Below are 15,491 nucleotides of genomic sequence, written 5' to 3' on the forward strand. Positions count from 1 at the left end.
CAAACCCCTGTGTATGCATTTGACAGAGAAGGTGCTGTGAGCTCCAAGCATGCAGGATGCAGAGATGCCAGAGCTCGTTGAAGCATGCACTGAGGACAGGCAGAACAAACACCTAGCTGTTATCGGCACAGTTCCTCGCTCCTCTAAATGGGCTGAGGCAGGAGTTTCTGTGTTTAATGGCCAGCATTTCACACAAGGTCAGGCTAGAGAGGAACAGGCCTCTTGAGGCTTGTTTGTGGATACAAACACATGTGCTCTAGGGTTCTCAGAGTCACACAAGTGCAGCTGTGCACTCCCTTTACCAGACACTCATTTTGCTGAGAAATGCTCTACTCCATCCCGTCTCACCTGGACCTGGGCACTTCCAGTGGGCTGCTTCCAATCCTCAGGAAGTTATCAGAATGGGTTGATGAGGAGGAGCTGGAGGATTTGACTTCGCCCATCCCTGCAGAAGGCAGCCTATCTTCAGACTGCTGTGCCCTGCTCCAGAGCACAGCTTGTGGTGACGATGCACAGCTCTTCCTCCTGTGGGATGGAGGACTTGGGTGAGAAAGCTGGCTTTCCCATGTACTCCGATTAGGAAGCATTTCCGCAGCAGGCTGGATTTTACCCCGGCAGCTACAAGCTCTTGTTCCCACTGAACCTGCCCTCCTCCCTCCCAAGGAATCATGAGTCACGGGTAACTGCTCAGTGACAGGGGTACACTAAGCTCAACCCATCTTAGCCCATTCTTTTATAGATCACCATCCACGTGACCTGGAAATCAGAGACAGGAGAATGCATCAGCCCACACACATACAGCGATTGCTTTGTTTAGTCTAGCTGTAAAAATGCCTCAAGCAAGGGGCCTCCCAGCAGGGAAAGACCATTTCAATCTGCTCTAACTCTACAGAGTGTATCAGCTGAGGAGCTCAGCCCAGGTGGGCATTTGTGTGCACTGATGAGGGTGACAGGGACACACCACCAGTGTTATTTCCCCTTTTAGTGATTCCCTTCAGGCACCACTGACCACACTTTTGACCATGTGCTCAGAGCTGACAGTCACTCCAGATGTAGGTGCACTTCAGTCCTCTCCCTGCCTGTGCTGACAGCCCAGAACTGCTCTGGCTTCTTTTCTAGCCAGCACATTCAGACTTGGGTGTGATTCACTGTCCATTGCTGTGTCAGGCCTTAGCTCACAGTACCATCCAGCTACATGCCAAACAGGCACGCATATTTGGGACTAATTCACATCACTGCTGCTCCATGTTCAGAAGATTTTCTTTCATACATGAGGTTTTTTTCTGGAGGACTCCTGAGAATTTTTCCCCTTCCAAAACCACAGTGAATTGGACAAAGACCTCCCTATGTACACAAGTGAAAACGAAAAGTCTAAAGCAAACCAAGTCAAGGAGAAAAGATGCTGTTCTTCCTGGAATCTGGAAGGGCATCTCAAATTTGACCGAGATCTCAAGCACTATCAGCAAGTCCAGCTAAAGACAGGCTCATTGTACAGCGGAAAGCACAATAGCCTCTCTTCATTTCTTAAAGTGTCCACCCTCAAACATCACACCACAGCTTCTCTCAAGCATTATTCATCTCGTGTTATTGTAATTGCCAACACCTCCAAGCACAGCCTGCAGAAACAGGGTTGTACAGCTAAAAACCAAATGCTTCTCCCTGCGAGACCTCAAGGCTGCCTGTTTTCAGGACAACACAATGAAGCAATCCCCTCCTCTCTCCACTCATGTTATGCACAGCCCAGCTCACCCAGCTTATAGCAAGCCCTACCTGTTCTCCAGACTACACAGCTGCAACAGCCTGCAGCAAGATATCCATGACCAGTCCCCTTGCTAAGCATTCACGGCAAGGTTCACAACCTTCCCTTCTGCAAGCTCATGCTCACAGCATGGGCCCAAACCATCCCCGTGGTAGCAGCAGCTAGCCCCAACACAGCCTGATATCTCCAATAGGAATGAAAGCAAACCAGAGTTAGAAACACGTCACAAAATCAAGCCCTGATACACACAAAGGTAGCAGTTCTCTTCTAGCATGCTCTGACCACTTCACATCTTGTGAAAATCATGTGTAGGTTTTGTGCTGCAGGATCTAGTCTGTATGTCCTGAGCACTCAGAGAAATGTAAATGCTTCAGTTTACTACCCTGCAGCCAGGCAAGTGGAAAGTTGTTCTCTACTTGCTGCAGTCACTTTGCTGCGGATAGGTAGGCTCTGTGTGTTAGACAGAACTCTGTGCTGCTCACTTGGCAAACGCAGTTTGGGACGCCCCATCTCCATTTTGTGATTCTGCAGGAAGATTCTCTCTTTCCCTCTTCAGCATTTTATAAATTGAATCACAATGTGCTTTAGAAAGGCTGCTGCCACTAGCATGGCTGCAGGCTAAGTCCCAGAGGACTTCCAACTGCCTCCAGCACAATCCAAATTTAATTTAAAATAATTGCAATATAAAATAGCATCTTCACATGTGCTGAGGGAGAGAAGAGAAAAATTAAACTGAGAGGGGCAACCCTACAGCGAGGTTCTGAAATCCCCAAACAGCACCAGAAACTCCACAAGCAAGCACAACACTCATGCCAGAGCAGCAGAGTCACCAGACACCTTCCCCAGTCCCCACTTCCAGACAGCCACCTGCATCCCCAGGCGAGTCCTATGTGACCCTCTATCAATAGGGAGCACCGAGAATGTCATATTCTCCCCCAGAAGTATCTCTAAGCTGCGCTGAGGCAGCAACCTGCTTTCAGCTCATATACCTTGTGCTGTTAGAGAAGCTAAAGTTTAGAGGGGATTATTGGCCACCCAGCCCACCTACTAACTGCAGACACTCCCCTGTATAATTTCTTCCATAAACTGATTAAGCTTCATTTTAGGGCAGCTAAATTGTTTCCACTTTTCCTTGGGGAGGCTGCTGCCAAATGTCATTTTTCTGGTAGTTTGGAACCATCTTTTGAAAGTAATGAAATCTTTTCTGGATTAAGTTTAACAGTGAAACTGGTAAAAATGAAACAAAGCTGCTTTACTCTCATCAGAGGACAAACTTCAGGAGCATCTTTGCAGAAGCCTGACAGTCTTTAACACGGGGTGATCTCCAATTTTTGGTGCAGAAGCTCTGTAGCACAAGTTGCAGCAAAGCCTCCGACAGCCAAATTCCTCCCTCCACTGTAAGGAACCCATGCCACAGAGAGCAGAACTGGCGGGCAACGGACTTCAGAAATATCTTTTCTACTGTGCTCAGAGGCTGCCCCTTTTGTTCTGCAGCCCATTGAGTGGCTATCTCCTCACCATGCTGCTTGAGCCTGTGCTCCTGCTGGCATCAGCTCTACTGCTTCATAAGTGAAGCTCCCAGCTGCTCCAGGGGAACTTTCCATCCCCAGGGAGAAGTCGCTGCTCAGACTTGTGGTGCTGCCTCGGTCTCTCTGCTCTAGAGAAAAGAAAACAGAGCTACCTGAAAACCAGCTTGGTCTCATCCACTTTCTCTCCCTTTAAGCAATACAATTCCCATGCGCCCTGGGGCCGTGTTCTTGCGAGGCCCCAAGGGAAGCATACCCATTTGTAGTCAGATTGATGCTGGGAACCCAAGCCCCCAAGCGATCAACCACTACCAGCACCCAGGGGTGCTGATGTTCAGCAGCAGCACTCACTGAGCATGCAGATCTCTTCCAGGGTGAAACTGGGTGGCAAACTCTTCCTTCTGGGGAAAGACAGACAAAGTTACCTCAGCCACGCTTCAGGCCTGCATGAAGGCTGGCCATAGGAGATCTCTGTAGCACATGACGGATCAGCGCAGTGGGGAATTAGCTGTGCAGGGACAGAGGGGAGGGGATGGGATGGGCCAGTGTGCAGTATCTGACTCTCCTACAGTCCCAGCCCACCCATCCTGTGCTTTGAGAGGGTGGCAACAGGCAGACTTGCTTATTCAGAACCTCCAGGGTGGGCCGTATTTCTTTCTGCCCCTCCTGAAATAGGAAGGGGTTAATGTTTAGCAGTCTGTTAAAAACCAGCCACCCCACTCCCCCCAACAGTGCCTGATGGAGCTTGCTGCGCAGCCTGCTTGAGCCAGAGCACACATCTTTGGGTTCATCCGTGCTAAAGCAGCTACGGACAGTCATTAAGCAGAGAGCACACTTCAGCATGGACAATTTTTCAGAGCACAACGTGGCACCTCACAAGCCTCGGCCCCATTTTGCAGCCTTCAGAGTGCAGAATAAATTAAAGAAAACTGGGCCAGGACACCAGGGCTTCCATCTCCCCAAAGAAACAGCACTAACAAGCTCCCTGGCTCTGCAGCCCATGCAGCAGCAGGCACAGGCTCCTTACCTCTGCGACTTCACAGCAGAGAACTCCTCAGAGGTGATGTGCTTCAGAAAATTGAAGCAGAAAAAGAAAATCTGAGCAAAGGGAGAGAGAAGAGCGGTTCAGGGATGAACCCGAGGCTCCATGCAGCCTCTTATCTTGGTGGGGAGGTGCTGGTAGGAAGGAGATAGCAAGAAATCTGCAGCTATCAGCCTCCAATGTGCCATGGGCTGCCACCATCCCATGCTGAGCCTTCTCTTACACATTAAACTGACCCTCTCTTCCCTGCCACGGGGAGGCCCAGAAAGGAAGGTGTACGACAAGTCTCCTTATCAATGCTTTGCACACATGCCGCAAGCACACAGCAGGTACTTAACGCCATCAGTGCAGAATGGAAAAGAGATGGCTCCCAGCAGCTGCTTATAACCCTGGGTAAGCAGCAAACCCAGCAGGACTAGCAGGGTTAGAGCTGCATGCTCCACCTCGGCACCACAGCTGTATCACACCTGGAAGCATGCGGTACCTGCAGCATCTGTGGTCCCAAGCTTGTGCCCTGCCACACACCAGTCTGCTCTGTGGCATTCACCCCCCTATGTCTCTGCCATCCCATCTACCTGCACAGAGCCGAGCCCTTCTCCTCCTGCAGCAGGGAACAGGGAGTGCACCCCCTCTCCTGCTGCAGCTACTGACTCCGCCCTTGGCCAAGCAGGCACCAGAGCAGAGCTGCCAGGCTTGAGCTAGCAGAGCTCTGGGAAAGGAATGAATGAACGACACTAATACAGGGGTCCTGGACACCTGAAAGATGGAAAATAGGCCAGGGTACGGGCTCTGCTGTTCACAGACAGGGGATTCCCTAGAGAGGTGAGAGTCTGAGGAGCAGGGGTTAGCAACAGGATTAGACATACTCCCCACCTCTTGATTTCTACCCAAACCCAGTATTGCTCTATACTGCAACTATAGTCAGAGCAATCATTTTTTGCTGTTAAACAGTGAAAGATTCAAAGAGAATTAGTTCCACCAATCTTAACTGCCTCCCAGAGCCACCTGTGTACCCGCAGATACACCCCACCAAATACACATACCGGAACCAGCACAAGCTGCTCCATGAGCCCATGATGCCATGCAAGCCACATGCAGCTGCAGCACCCGTGCAGGAGGGCTGGCACTCAGGGCAAGCAAACAAGACTATACAGCTTTATTTCCAAGCTCCCAGGAGTCACACGCCTTAAGCATCTCTTCTCATTGCTGAGCTGAATAGCCAGTCCTAGCACCCTTTCACCGGGGGACTGAATGCTAATAGCACAGCAGAGAGACTGGCAGGACTGACACCCACCAAGCAAACTGTAGGCTGAGAGAAAAGCATTCCCACACCTTATGCACCAGGAATTGTTGGGGCAAGGCTCCTACCTCCTATTTCCAGCACCTGAACAATCTTTTTAGAGCCCAGCCAGACCACTGATATTACCAGAAGCAGGCAGTGAACACCGCTACCGTAAACAAGTACCCTGAGAACAAAAAGCAGTGCTCAGTCACTGCCCCAGACTAGACACTCACCTCTTCTCCTTTACTGAGTCGATCGACTAACATGTGCCTGGAAAGAGAGCAAGGGAAGCTCAGTCACACACCGGAAGCCAGAATCAGCAGAAGAACACAAGCTGTCAAGAATGGCCAGAAGCCTGAGCCTCCAGGTAAAAAAAAGGCATCAGCCCCTCTTGTCACAGCTCATTGGGAGCTGCCCCAACATCCACCTTTGGCTGCGAGCAAACACCAAAGATGACCCCCTGAAGGCTTCTCCCTGGCTGTGCAGGGATGCATATGCGAGTAAAACTTAGTGTGCCTACCCAAAGAGAAACCAGTCATACGCCACCGTCAGGTAGAGAATCTCAGACGGCTCCAGGGATGCGTGGATCAGCCCATCCTGCAAAGCAAATGACCACAGCCTTCAGGCAGCAGCCCTGGGGATCAGGACTTGGGAATTCATGATCTACTGAAAACTGTCATGGTGATCCAAGATGCCCAGCCTGCTCTAGCTGCCTGTGATACTGTGTCTGATGGCAGGACAGCACATTGGGCTCCACATCAAAGCCGATCCATACCCTCTCTGAAGCCATGATAGCCAAAAGGAACATTAACTGCTCCACCACCACTTTCTGGTGACACAGTCACTCACCCTCCAAGCAACCACCCCCAGAAGCAGAGCAGGTCAGCCAGGTACTCACAGCCCATAAGGAGAGGCGCAATAAGGAGATGAAGAGAGGAGTTCGATCCCAGCCGGATATACAGTGCACCAGGAGCCCACTGTCATCTGTTCCAGGCAAGGGTAGGAAGGAGAAGGAAAAAAAGGATGTTGCAACAAGAGCAATGACTTTTCTTCATGGCAGATCTGTAGAGACAAGCCACCTTCCATCCCCACAACCCAGGCTCGAGAGCAGAGCTCAGCCAAGTCAGAACATTTTCTCTTGAATACGGGAGCCAACAAATCGCTCGGAGTGTCCTGGGTTGTCAGCAGCCCCAGCTGATGTGCTGTCCTAGTCCTGACAGTTGCTCAGGACATGAAGTCACTAGGTATGAACATCACTTTGCTACTCAGAACATGTACCTACCCAGTTGCAATGCACTATCATGATTTATCCCCACATCAGAGAGAAACCTGCTCCAACTGAACAGTTTTCCAGTCTCACCAACCTTCCTACTGATACACATTGAGCAGAGGCACACACAGGGCACAACTCCTACACTCTCCAGAAAATTCGCAGTGTGTCCCAACACAGGTACTGTAGGAGAGTCTGTAGTTGGCCGTGCTGGCAGAGCCAGCCATGGCTCCATCTATCCAACAGTGCTGGGTACCAACTCACAGTGCCCAGAGGGAATGGGATGCCAATATAGGGCAATATACACCCTTCAAAGAGTTTAGGTGGCTGTGATGACAGAGGATGGAAGGGGCTCTTAAATAGGCACCTAATGAGACCTTGGGTTGGAGGGACAAAACGCAAGTGTCCAGCAAAATAAGAGCAAGAGTCAACAAGCAGAGAACAAATATTTCTTCTCTTCAGCTTTAAAGCAGTAAAACATTACGTAAAGTTTTCAGATATCCCTCCATTCCTGGTAGGAGAGAGTTTTCAAGGAATCAGCAAGTCCCTCTCTAAGAGGGGAGCTGGAGCCCTAAGATGCTAGGACCATCACCCTGTTTTGAAGGGAGAGCAGTGAAGTTCTCTATAGTGACTCTTATGTATTGGGAACTGATCCACAGTGGCACTAATACCATCAGCTGTTCTTCCAGAGACAGCAACTGCTCCAGTTAAACCACTGGGAACAAGGAGTTTGCCTTACCATCACTATTGATGATGGAGATCAGCAGCTTCAGGTAGTTCTGTGTCTGTTGTACAAGGTCCCAGCTCTACAGAAAGAGAAATGTGGATGGTAAGGGTCTTCCCACAGCAAAAGACTGCTCTGCAGTTCAGACCCTGCCATGCTCTTGACTTTATCTAGAGCAACAGCAAAGCAGAAATAACCCCTGGCTATTCCTCAGTGACAGACCTTCCCCTTGGTGTTCTAATCAATCCCCCCATCCTCTGAAAAAGGCACTCTGGGACAAAAGACCAGACAGGGGGGAAAAAAAAAAAAAAACCCCAAACAAAACTCAATCTCTACTGTCTGCCTGGCTGGCACAGAACCTGCTTGCCTGCAGCCCCAGAGCTCCAAGCAGACCATGCTCAGAGAGACTAACGTAAGCCAGCAAACACCTGCGGAGCACTGACCCAGTTCTGCAGCCCCCTGCACGCGTGCACTTCACCAAATGGCTCAGCAGCCACGTTACAGCTGTGTATGTGATGCAAGTAGCACGATGGGGTGAGCAAGCCAAGGTCAGCAGCCCGCTCCCACAACCCAAGCGCTTTGCTCAAAACTCTCTGGCCCTTGTAAATGGCCCCAGCAGGCTGCCTGTGGCGGGCTGACCCACTCCCAGCTGCTCCAGACAGGCACTGGACTTCTGCAGTAATGCCCAAGTAGCAGCAACACCACAAAAGGGCTCTGAACTCAGAGACCTCCAGCACTACAAGAGATGCAGATGAAAAACATCACAGCAAGCTTAAGCATGCCACTCTCAACCACTGTGTTGTGAGAAGATGCAGGGAATTTCAGTGGTCTGATCAGAGCCAGAACTAGCTCAAGGAAAATAGGATATCACTGGCAACAAAAAGGCAAGGAGAGGGACACGTGTTTCATTGTGACAGTGTTAGTGGTATAAGTGACATCTGACCGCCAGCAATAGAACACTTGCTGTGTGCTTGCATGCGTGCACATGTGCGTGTAACCACACTTAAAGACTACTGTCAGACAAAGAACATATTGCTCCGCTGTGAAGCCTGCACAGCAACAAAAGAGTAGGGAAATGGGGAACACGCTCAGCCTGGGGCAGAAAAACACACACTTCCAAAGTCTTTTATGTGCCTAATTCAACTCTATCTTGTGCTTATGCCAGAAGGAATCATCTAATCAACCAGTCTGATCTCTCTATACCACAAACCAGAAAGTTTTGTTCAGTTGCCCCAAATACAGCCTGAAGCTAGCACTTGGCAACATCTCTGCCCAGGGAAGCACCTCAACTAGGGGTGACAGCTCATTGCTCCTTTGGCAGCATGTTCCAACAGATCATCCTCAAAAATAACAAGCAAGACTACTTTTCCTTATTGAAGGTCTGATTTCAGACTGCAGATATCGCTTCCTGTGCAGCTTTTCTTCCTCAGATTGAAGAGTGCTTTAGAATTAGTATTTTCTCCCTGCGAATGTACTTACACATTAATCAAGTCAACCCTCCATCACCTTTGTGATTAGCTAAACAGACTGAGAACTTCAGCGTTAAGTGAAGCACCTTCTCCAGTCCTCAGATCATTTCTGCATCTATTTATCACACCCTCTTCAATTTTTAATATCCTTTTAAAAATACTGGCTGCTCAGTATTCTAGTGAACAAGTTTCTAGCCATAAACAAGCTGTGGTCCCATTAGTTCTGCTTCAACACTGCAAGCTACTTTTCTGTGATTCTGCTTATGCTGGCACTTAAACATTATTTACATCACTGACTGACAAACACTGGCCCAGCACGGGGAGCTCCGCCAGTTCTGTGGTGCTTCCAGCCACAGAGCATAAGAGTGTGACAAGCTCCAGCACAGTCAATCATCACAAAACCTGGGGGGATTGGTAGGTCCACTGATGTGTGAAATGGAGCACACTAATCAGCAGAATAACGCGAACCTCCCTGACATGAACAGACTAAGGTAAACCTTGAAGCCTGGGCAAACGTAAGAGTTCAATTATCATTTGCAATGCTGTCACAGTAATAAGGAATGGAGACACGCTATGGTCAACTATGATTTTCTACTCTTCTCCCATAGGACAGGCACCTTGCACACCCATGAAGAAGGTGCCTAGTCACTTGGCTACTGCTCACATTAGGGACTCTCCACAGCCAAGGAAGTCTGCCCACTGCAGGCACATGGCAAGCTAAGATTGCGAACAAGTAATACTGCTTTCCATTTCCTGGCATGTTCCTTACCTTTGTTAGCAACATATCTCCCTAATGGATTGTAAGCTTTACACAAGCTACAGAAAAAGATTTGACCGAGCTGCCTCGGGACACACCAAGCCATGGAGCTTTTGGGTAGAGGATTTCCACTGCCATTCTGAACAGTCAATTAAGCAGCCTTGCTCCCACTGGGATGGTATTAAGTGAGCCAGATTACGGCAACAGGAGCAAGTCAGACTTCAAATCTATACTGATCCTCTCTGAATGAATCTCTGACCTTCCACAGAGATGCCTGCTTTGCTCACCTGGTATTCGCTCCAATCAATATTCAGAGATTGGGTCAGAGAGACTGGGATACTTAATGGAGCATCTACGTAATCCTGCAAAAAAACCAAACACAATTGGTCAGAGAAAAGCCATGACTTGAAGGCAGTGAGTTCCAGAAAAAAACCAACAAATGCCAAATGGTGCATCTAGAAGAAAATGTCTCAGCAAAGCATCTTTGGATGCAAAAACCTAAAGTGGTAAGAATTAACTCACAGCCTCTTCGAAGGACTAGTGGACAAGAGGAGCTTTTCTGTGCTCCCAACAGTGGAAGTCAGGGACAAGGCCTGTTAGTTTCTGAATTCCCCTACGGCTGCTGCACTCAACTGTCTCCCTCAGCAGGAGACAGAATATGAAGACAGAACTGAGAACAGAGGCTATCAGTAAGACATCAAATTCAAAAACAGGAGCAACCCATACCCCCCATGAGAGGTCAAGCATCCTGGGCTTCAGGACAATAATTCATTTATTTTACATATGAATTTTACAATGAGTAATGTAGTACATTCACTATCTGTTTTGTCTGTCCTGTTGGTTTCCTGCTTGTGATCAGAAATAAGTACATAACATACACCATTGCTCAGGAACTCTGAGGCAAGACTTAAGCCCAGCAAAGCCCACAGCTCTCCATTTTGTAACATCCATGTACCTGTTTCCAGTTAAATATGAGACCTTCAGCTGTATAATCCCGGTCTTTGTACTCCTTAAAAAATTCACAGCCTGCAAGAAAAAGAGATAATGAACAACCGTTCAGCTAACTGATATCTAACAACTGAAGTGCCCCGTGGGACTGGAAGTGCTGGCAGCCCCGGGGCTCCAGAGCACCAAACCAATCAAAACTGCTGCCTGTGGGAAGAGCGGTAATCATCAGTACAGTGTTCAACATGGCCTCCCAGCAGCAACAACCTAGAGCACTCAGCAGTGAACACACACACAGCAAAGGACAAGCTCCAAACACACAGCAAATGTGGAGTTTGAGGGACTGATTTCATTCTTTCCCAAACAAGAGGTTTCACCAAGGAGCTATGCTTTCCAGGGCCACTGGCTTTTGCACACATCTAAGGCATCAGCCTGACATGCTGAGTGAGAAGGAACCAGCAAAAGGAGGTGTTGGCAGAGCCCTGGAGAAAGCCAACTTTCACAGGGCATCTGCTGCAGGTAACAAGAAAGGGCTCTGTCAGCGGCAGCTGTGATTTCTCTCACATTTAAGTCTCCGCTTTCAAACACGCGAATTGCCCTATCTAAAGGAAGCAGGTATATAACCACTACAAAGGTTTCCCCCAAGCCTTCCCCTCCTGAAGTTTGTCCTTTGGCTCTGTTCTTCTCAACCAACTATTTGAAGTCTCTGCTGCAAACTGCAGTCACTTAGTCACAGCTGAGCAGCACCATTAGCACTGCGGCTGCCTGCAGGCTACACAAAACACCTCTCCCAATGCACTGTGCACGCCCCAGCAGCACCACAGTGCCCACATTACCAAGACACCCCTGTGCCAGGCACTGAACACAGGCAATGATTCCTACCCTGCAAGTCACGAGTGACTCCAATGGTGGGGGAAAAAAAAAAAAAAAAAAAATCCTTGTGCGAGGACAGGACTAGCCCTCAAAACCACACAGTCGGGAAGCAATCCGTCAGCTGAGATTTAACTCCAATTTAACAGTGGCTTAAAGCAAAGAATGGGGGATTACAGCAGCAAGTATTGGCATCTACAAATGCCAACCACCAGTCAAATGGAAAAGAGGGGTTTTCTGCACTGGAGAGCACAAAAGCTTCTACAGATACCCCATTTTAACCCAAGTCTTTCACCCTACACGGTTATTACTCTTCGCTGAGTAAAAAACTGGCTGGATGGCCAAGCCAAAAGAGTACAGGTGAATGGAGTTAAATCCAGTTGGCGGCCAGTCACAAGTGGTGTTCCCCAGGGCTCAGTACTGGGGCCAGTTCTGTTTAATATCTTTATCAATGATCTGGATGAAGGGATCAAGTGCACCCTCAGTAAGTTTGCAGACAACACCAAGTTGGGTGGGAGTGTTGATCCATTTGAGGGTAAAAAAGCTCTACAGAGGGATCTGGACATGCTGGATCGATGGGCCAAGGCCAACTGTATGAGGTTCAACAAGGCCAAGTGCCAGGTCCTGCACTTGAACCACAACAACCCCATGCAACACTACAGGCTTGGGGAAGAGTGGCTGGAAAGCTGCCCAGCAGAAAAGAAGCTGGGGGTGTACAGACGGCTGAATATGAGCCAGTTGTGTGCCCAGGTGGCCAAGAAGGCCAATAGCATCCCAGCCTGTATCAGAAATAGTGTGGCCAGCAGGACTAGGGAAGTGATTGTTCCCCTGTACTCAGCATTGGTGAGGCTGCACCTCAAATACTGTGTTCAGTTTTGGGCCCCTCACTGCAAGAAAGACACTGAGGTGCTGGAGTGTGTCCAAAGAAGGGCAATGAAGCTGGTGAAGGGTCTAGAGCACAAGTCTTATGAGGAGTGGCTGAGGGAACTGGGGTTTAGTCTGGAGAAAAGGAGGTTAAGGGGAGACCTTATCACTCTCTACAACTGCCTGAAAGGAGGTTGTAGCAAGGTGGGGGGCAGTCTCTTCTCCCAAGTAACAAGTGATAGGATGAGAGGAAATGGCCTCAAGTTGTGCTAGGGGAGGTTTAGACTGGATATTAGGAAAAATTTCTTTAAGAACAGGGTTGTCAAGCACTAGAACAGGCTGCTCAGGGAAGTGGTTGAGTCACCGTCCCTGGAGGTATTTAAAAGACATGTAAATGTGGTGCTCAGGGACATGCTTTAGCGATGGACTTGGCAGTGCTAGGTTAACAGTTGGACTTGATGATCTTAAAGGTCTTTTCCAACCTAAACGATTCTATGATTCTATGTCTGGACACTGCCTCGCTCACCAAAGACAACAGGATCTCAGAATAACTTTAGAGACAAATTACAAACCAGAAATTCTTTCAATGCAAACCTGAAAACCTCATTAAGAATGTATCACGGCATTTGGCCAGTCACTAGAGGGGCTACTGATCCTTAGATGTGTCTGCCTTAGATTTAACAGAATGACAACATTCCCCTGTAGACCAGCACTGCTGAAATCAGGCAACATCTGCAGGAAGAATTTCCAGTTTTGTAAGGTTTACCTCTAGCGTGGCAGTGAAGAGCTGCTAAAAGAAAGCAGCTGTCCCAGATGGAAGAAGAGGAAGGACCATCACTGAATATTGCATACTATACACAGATCCCCATACAGTAACAACTCTACAGCTTAACTCTATAGAGAGTCACTTCTTCCTCATTCTTTATAAACCCTACAGAAGACCTGTGTACACTGTCTCTCTCATGTTCTAAGTTTGGTGAGGCATATGGCAGCAACATATACCTGTGCCATGTGCTACAGAAAGCAGTAATACTCTTATTTCTGCACACATCGGCAATCTGCATAGCAAACCTGATATAAATCTTCATGCGGCTTCTCTGAATTGTCCCTAATTTCTGTGTGAAAGGAAATACACTTTAAAAAAAAAAAAGTTTAAGGGCAACGACTAGTAATCAAGGAAAAGTCTGGGTTTGGATCATCCTCAACAGTTTTGTTGGGTTTTATTTTGTGTTTTTTTTTTCTCCTCTCCCTTTCTTTGTGTGCAAGGGAGAAAGAAGAGTCCTTTCTTGCAGACAGACCTCAAACACAGCAGTCTCACATCCAATCCTGCCACTGACCCCGACATCAGCAGGCAGGCAGCAATATTCAGCTCATCTTTAAGAGTGCAGCAAGTAACCCAGCAGTTGGTTGCTAGGCACAGGGACTAATATAGCCAGGGAGACAGGCTGGAGTGGTCTGCATCTCAGCCGTACACTGCAGGCTCATCAGATAAAGAGTTCTGCCTAGCACCGAGGGTATCTTACAGTTGTGCTCTGGAACACTAGGACTAGAAAATACTCTTAAGAATTGGGGTTTTACATAAAACAGAGCAAGATATATATATATTTTGCACCAAGTAGTGGTTTGGAGTTGCAGGGGTGTCAAAGGCCATCTTAACCCCAGCTCCACCTCTGGGGCTTTTTCTCCACGTTCGAATTAATTAGAACTGCTGAGAAATTATTTTGCCACCTCAAAGAGTGCCTAATGCTGACTCACACTGCCAGAGCATCCAGATCCGTTGCACTGTTCTCAGTTTAAAAGAGCTTCTCTCCACAGGGAGCATAGGAAACATTCAGCAAGCCACAGTCACTTCACCACACACAACACACACAGGTAGTTCCCAGTCCCCAGAAACGGATTGTCACCTGTCCCTTGGGAGTCCCTCTGGACATCAGTCCTGTACCTGGATATGGGATGGAGAGAAGCGTGAAATCAGCATAACGTTGAGCTTTGTCCACCTTCTCAGAAGACGTCACACTGCACAGGACAAGAGGAAAACAGCAGACATTTGTAGAGTATTTTTCATGGAGATACCAGTGCCCAGAAAGCTACCTGTCACATCTCCCTGCACAATGACCTGATTCAGTAGTGAGCAGGGGCAGAACTTACTCAACACATGCAAATAAACAGGTATAGCCCCAAACCACTAAAACTTTCCTCAGAGAAATACCAGGAGTAACGGCTCCCTCTGTTCCTATACACAAGAAGAGGGCTCCTTTACTCTCCCCTTTCTGAAGGGTTGACTGTCACATCACTGCAAGCTCTACAGAGAAAACCTACTCAGACTGCAGAAGACAGATGAAAACAGCTACCTTGCCCATTGATACAGCTTCCTCTGGCCTAAAACCTTGGGGTTCTCTTTACAGGATCAACTAACTGATCCTGCTGTAGTACTCTTTCAGGAACTGCTCCCAGGATGCTGAGAGCATGGGCAATAGCAATTCACATGTAAGAGCTACACTAGATACAATCCAAAGCCTGTAGAAAAACAAACGAACCCAGACTCACTTCAAGCCAAACTTCACCTTCTTGTTTTCCACCATCAGGTCACAGATATATCGGACAGACAGGTATCGAAGCAGCTTGATGTCGTGCCCTCTGACCTTGTCAAACAGCTGGGAGTCTGCATTTCTGCAAGACAGAACAAGGCAAAGCAAGACGAGCATGGAAGACTGACCATGTTGAGTCTGATTCTTTGCACAATACTGCCACAGTTCTTCCCTGAACCGCTTCTAGCCGTAAGCCGCAAAGCATGAGCCTTGTCTCCACAGGTCAGAGCCAGATCCTGCAATGAACTGGTACTGCAAACTCTGTGTTTAGGGTCCCTCCCCTCCCTGTCTTACTCTGTTCTGCAACAAGCACGTAAGATACAGAACAATTTCTCCAGCCTGGAGATGTACTTTTTGACAAAGTAAGCACGTCTGTGTAATTCAAACACCTTTTT

General features: G+C 48.3%; 1 protein-coding gene across 4 annotated transcripts in view; it reads right to left on the bottom strand.

Moving 5' to 3' along the window:
- MTMR14 (myotubularin related protein 14) overlaps nucleotides 1-15,491 on the bottom strand; it is a 34,686-nt gene that overhangs the window by 11,210 nt on the left and 7,985 nt on the right. For all 4 annotated transcript variants that reach the window (XM_069812098.1, XM_069812096.1, XM_069812099.1 and 1 more), the window contains 12 exons: nucleotides 15,056-15,178; nucleotides 14,451-14,524; nucleotides 10,785-10,855; nucleotides 10,117-10,191; nucleotides 7,619-7,685; nucleotides 6,508-6,593; nucleotides 6,130-6,206; nucleotides 5,843-5,879; nucleotides 4,313-4,383; nucleotides 3,637-3,686; nucleotides 3,278-3,416; nucleotides 349-525 (listed from right to left, as the gene is read on the bottom strand). In XM_069812098.1, the coding sequence (XP_069668199.1) occupies nucleotides 349-525; nucleotides 3,278-3,416; nucleotides 3,637-3,686; nucleotides 4,313-4,383; nucleotides 5,843-5,879; nucleotides 6,130-6,206; nucleotides 6,508-6,593; nucleotides 7,619-7,685; nucleotides 10,117-10,191; nucleotides 10,785-10,855; nucleotides 14,451-14,524; nucleotides 15,056-15,178 (1,047 nt within the window). The remainder of the gene's footprint in view (nucleotides 1-348; nucleotides 526-3,277; nucleotides 3,417-3,636; nucleotides 3,687-4,312; nucleotides 4,384-5,842; nucleotides 5,880-6,129; nucleotides 6,207-6,507; nucleotides 6,594-7,618; nucleotides 7,686-10,116; nucleotides 10,192-10,784; nucleotides 10,856-14,450; nucleotides 14,525-15,055; nucleotides 15,179-15,491) is intronic.

Source organism: Haliaeetus albicilla, chromosome 24, assembly GCF_947461875.1.
Source record: "Haliaeetus albicilla chromosome 24, bHalAlb1.1, whole genome shotgun sequence".
In the NCBI taxonomy this organism is placed as follows: Eukaryota; Metazoa; Chordata; class Aves; order Accipitriformes; family Accipitridae; genus Haliaeetus; species Haliaeetus albicilla.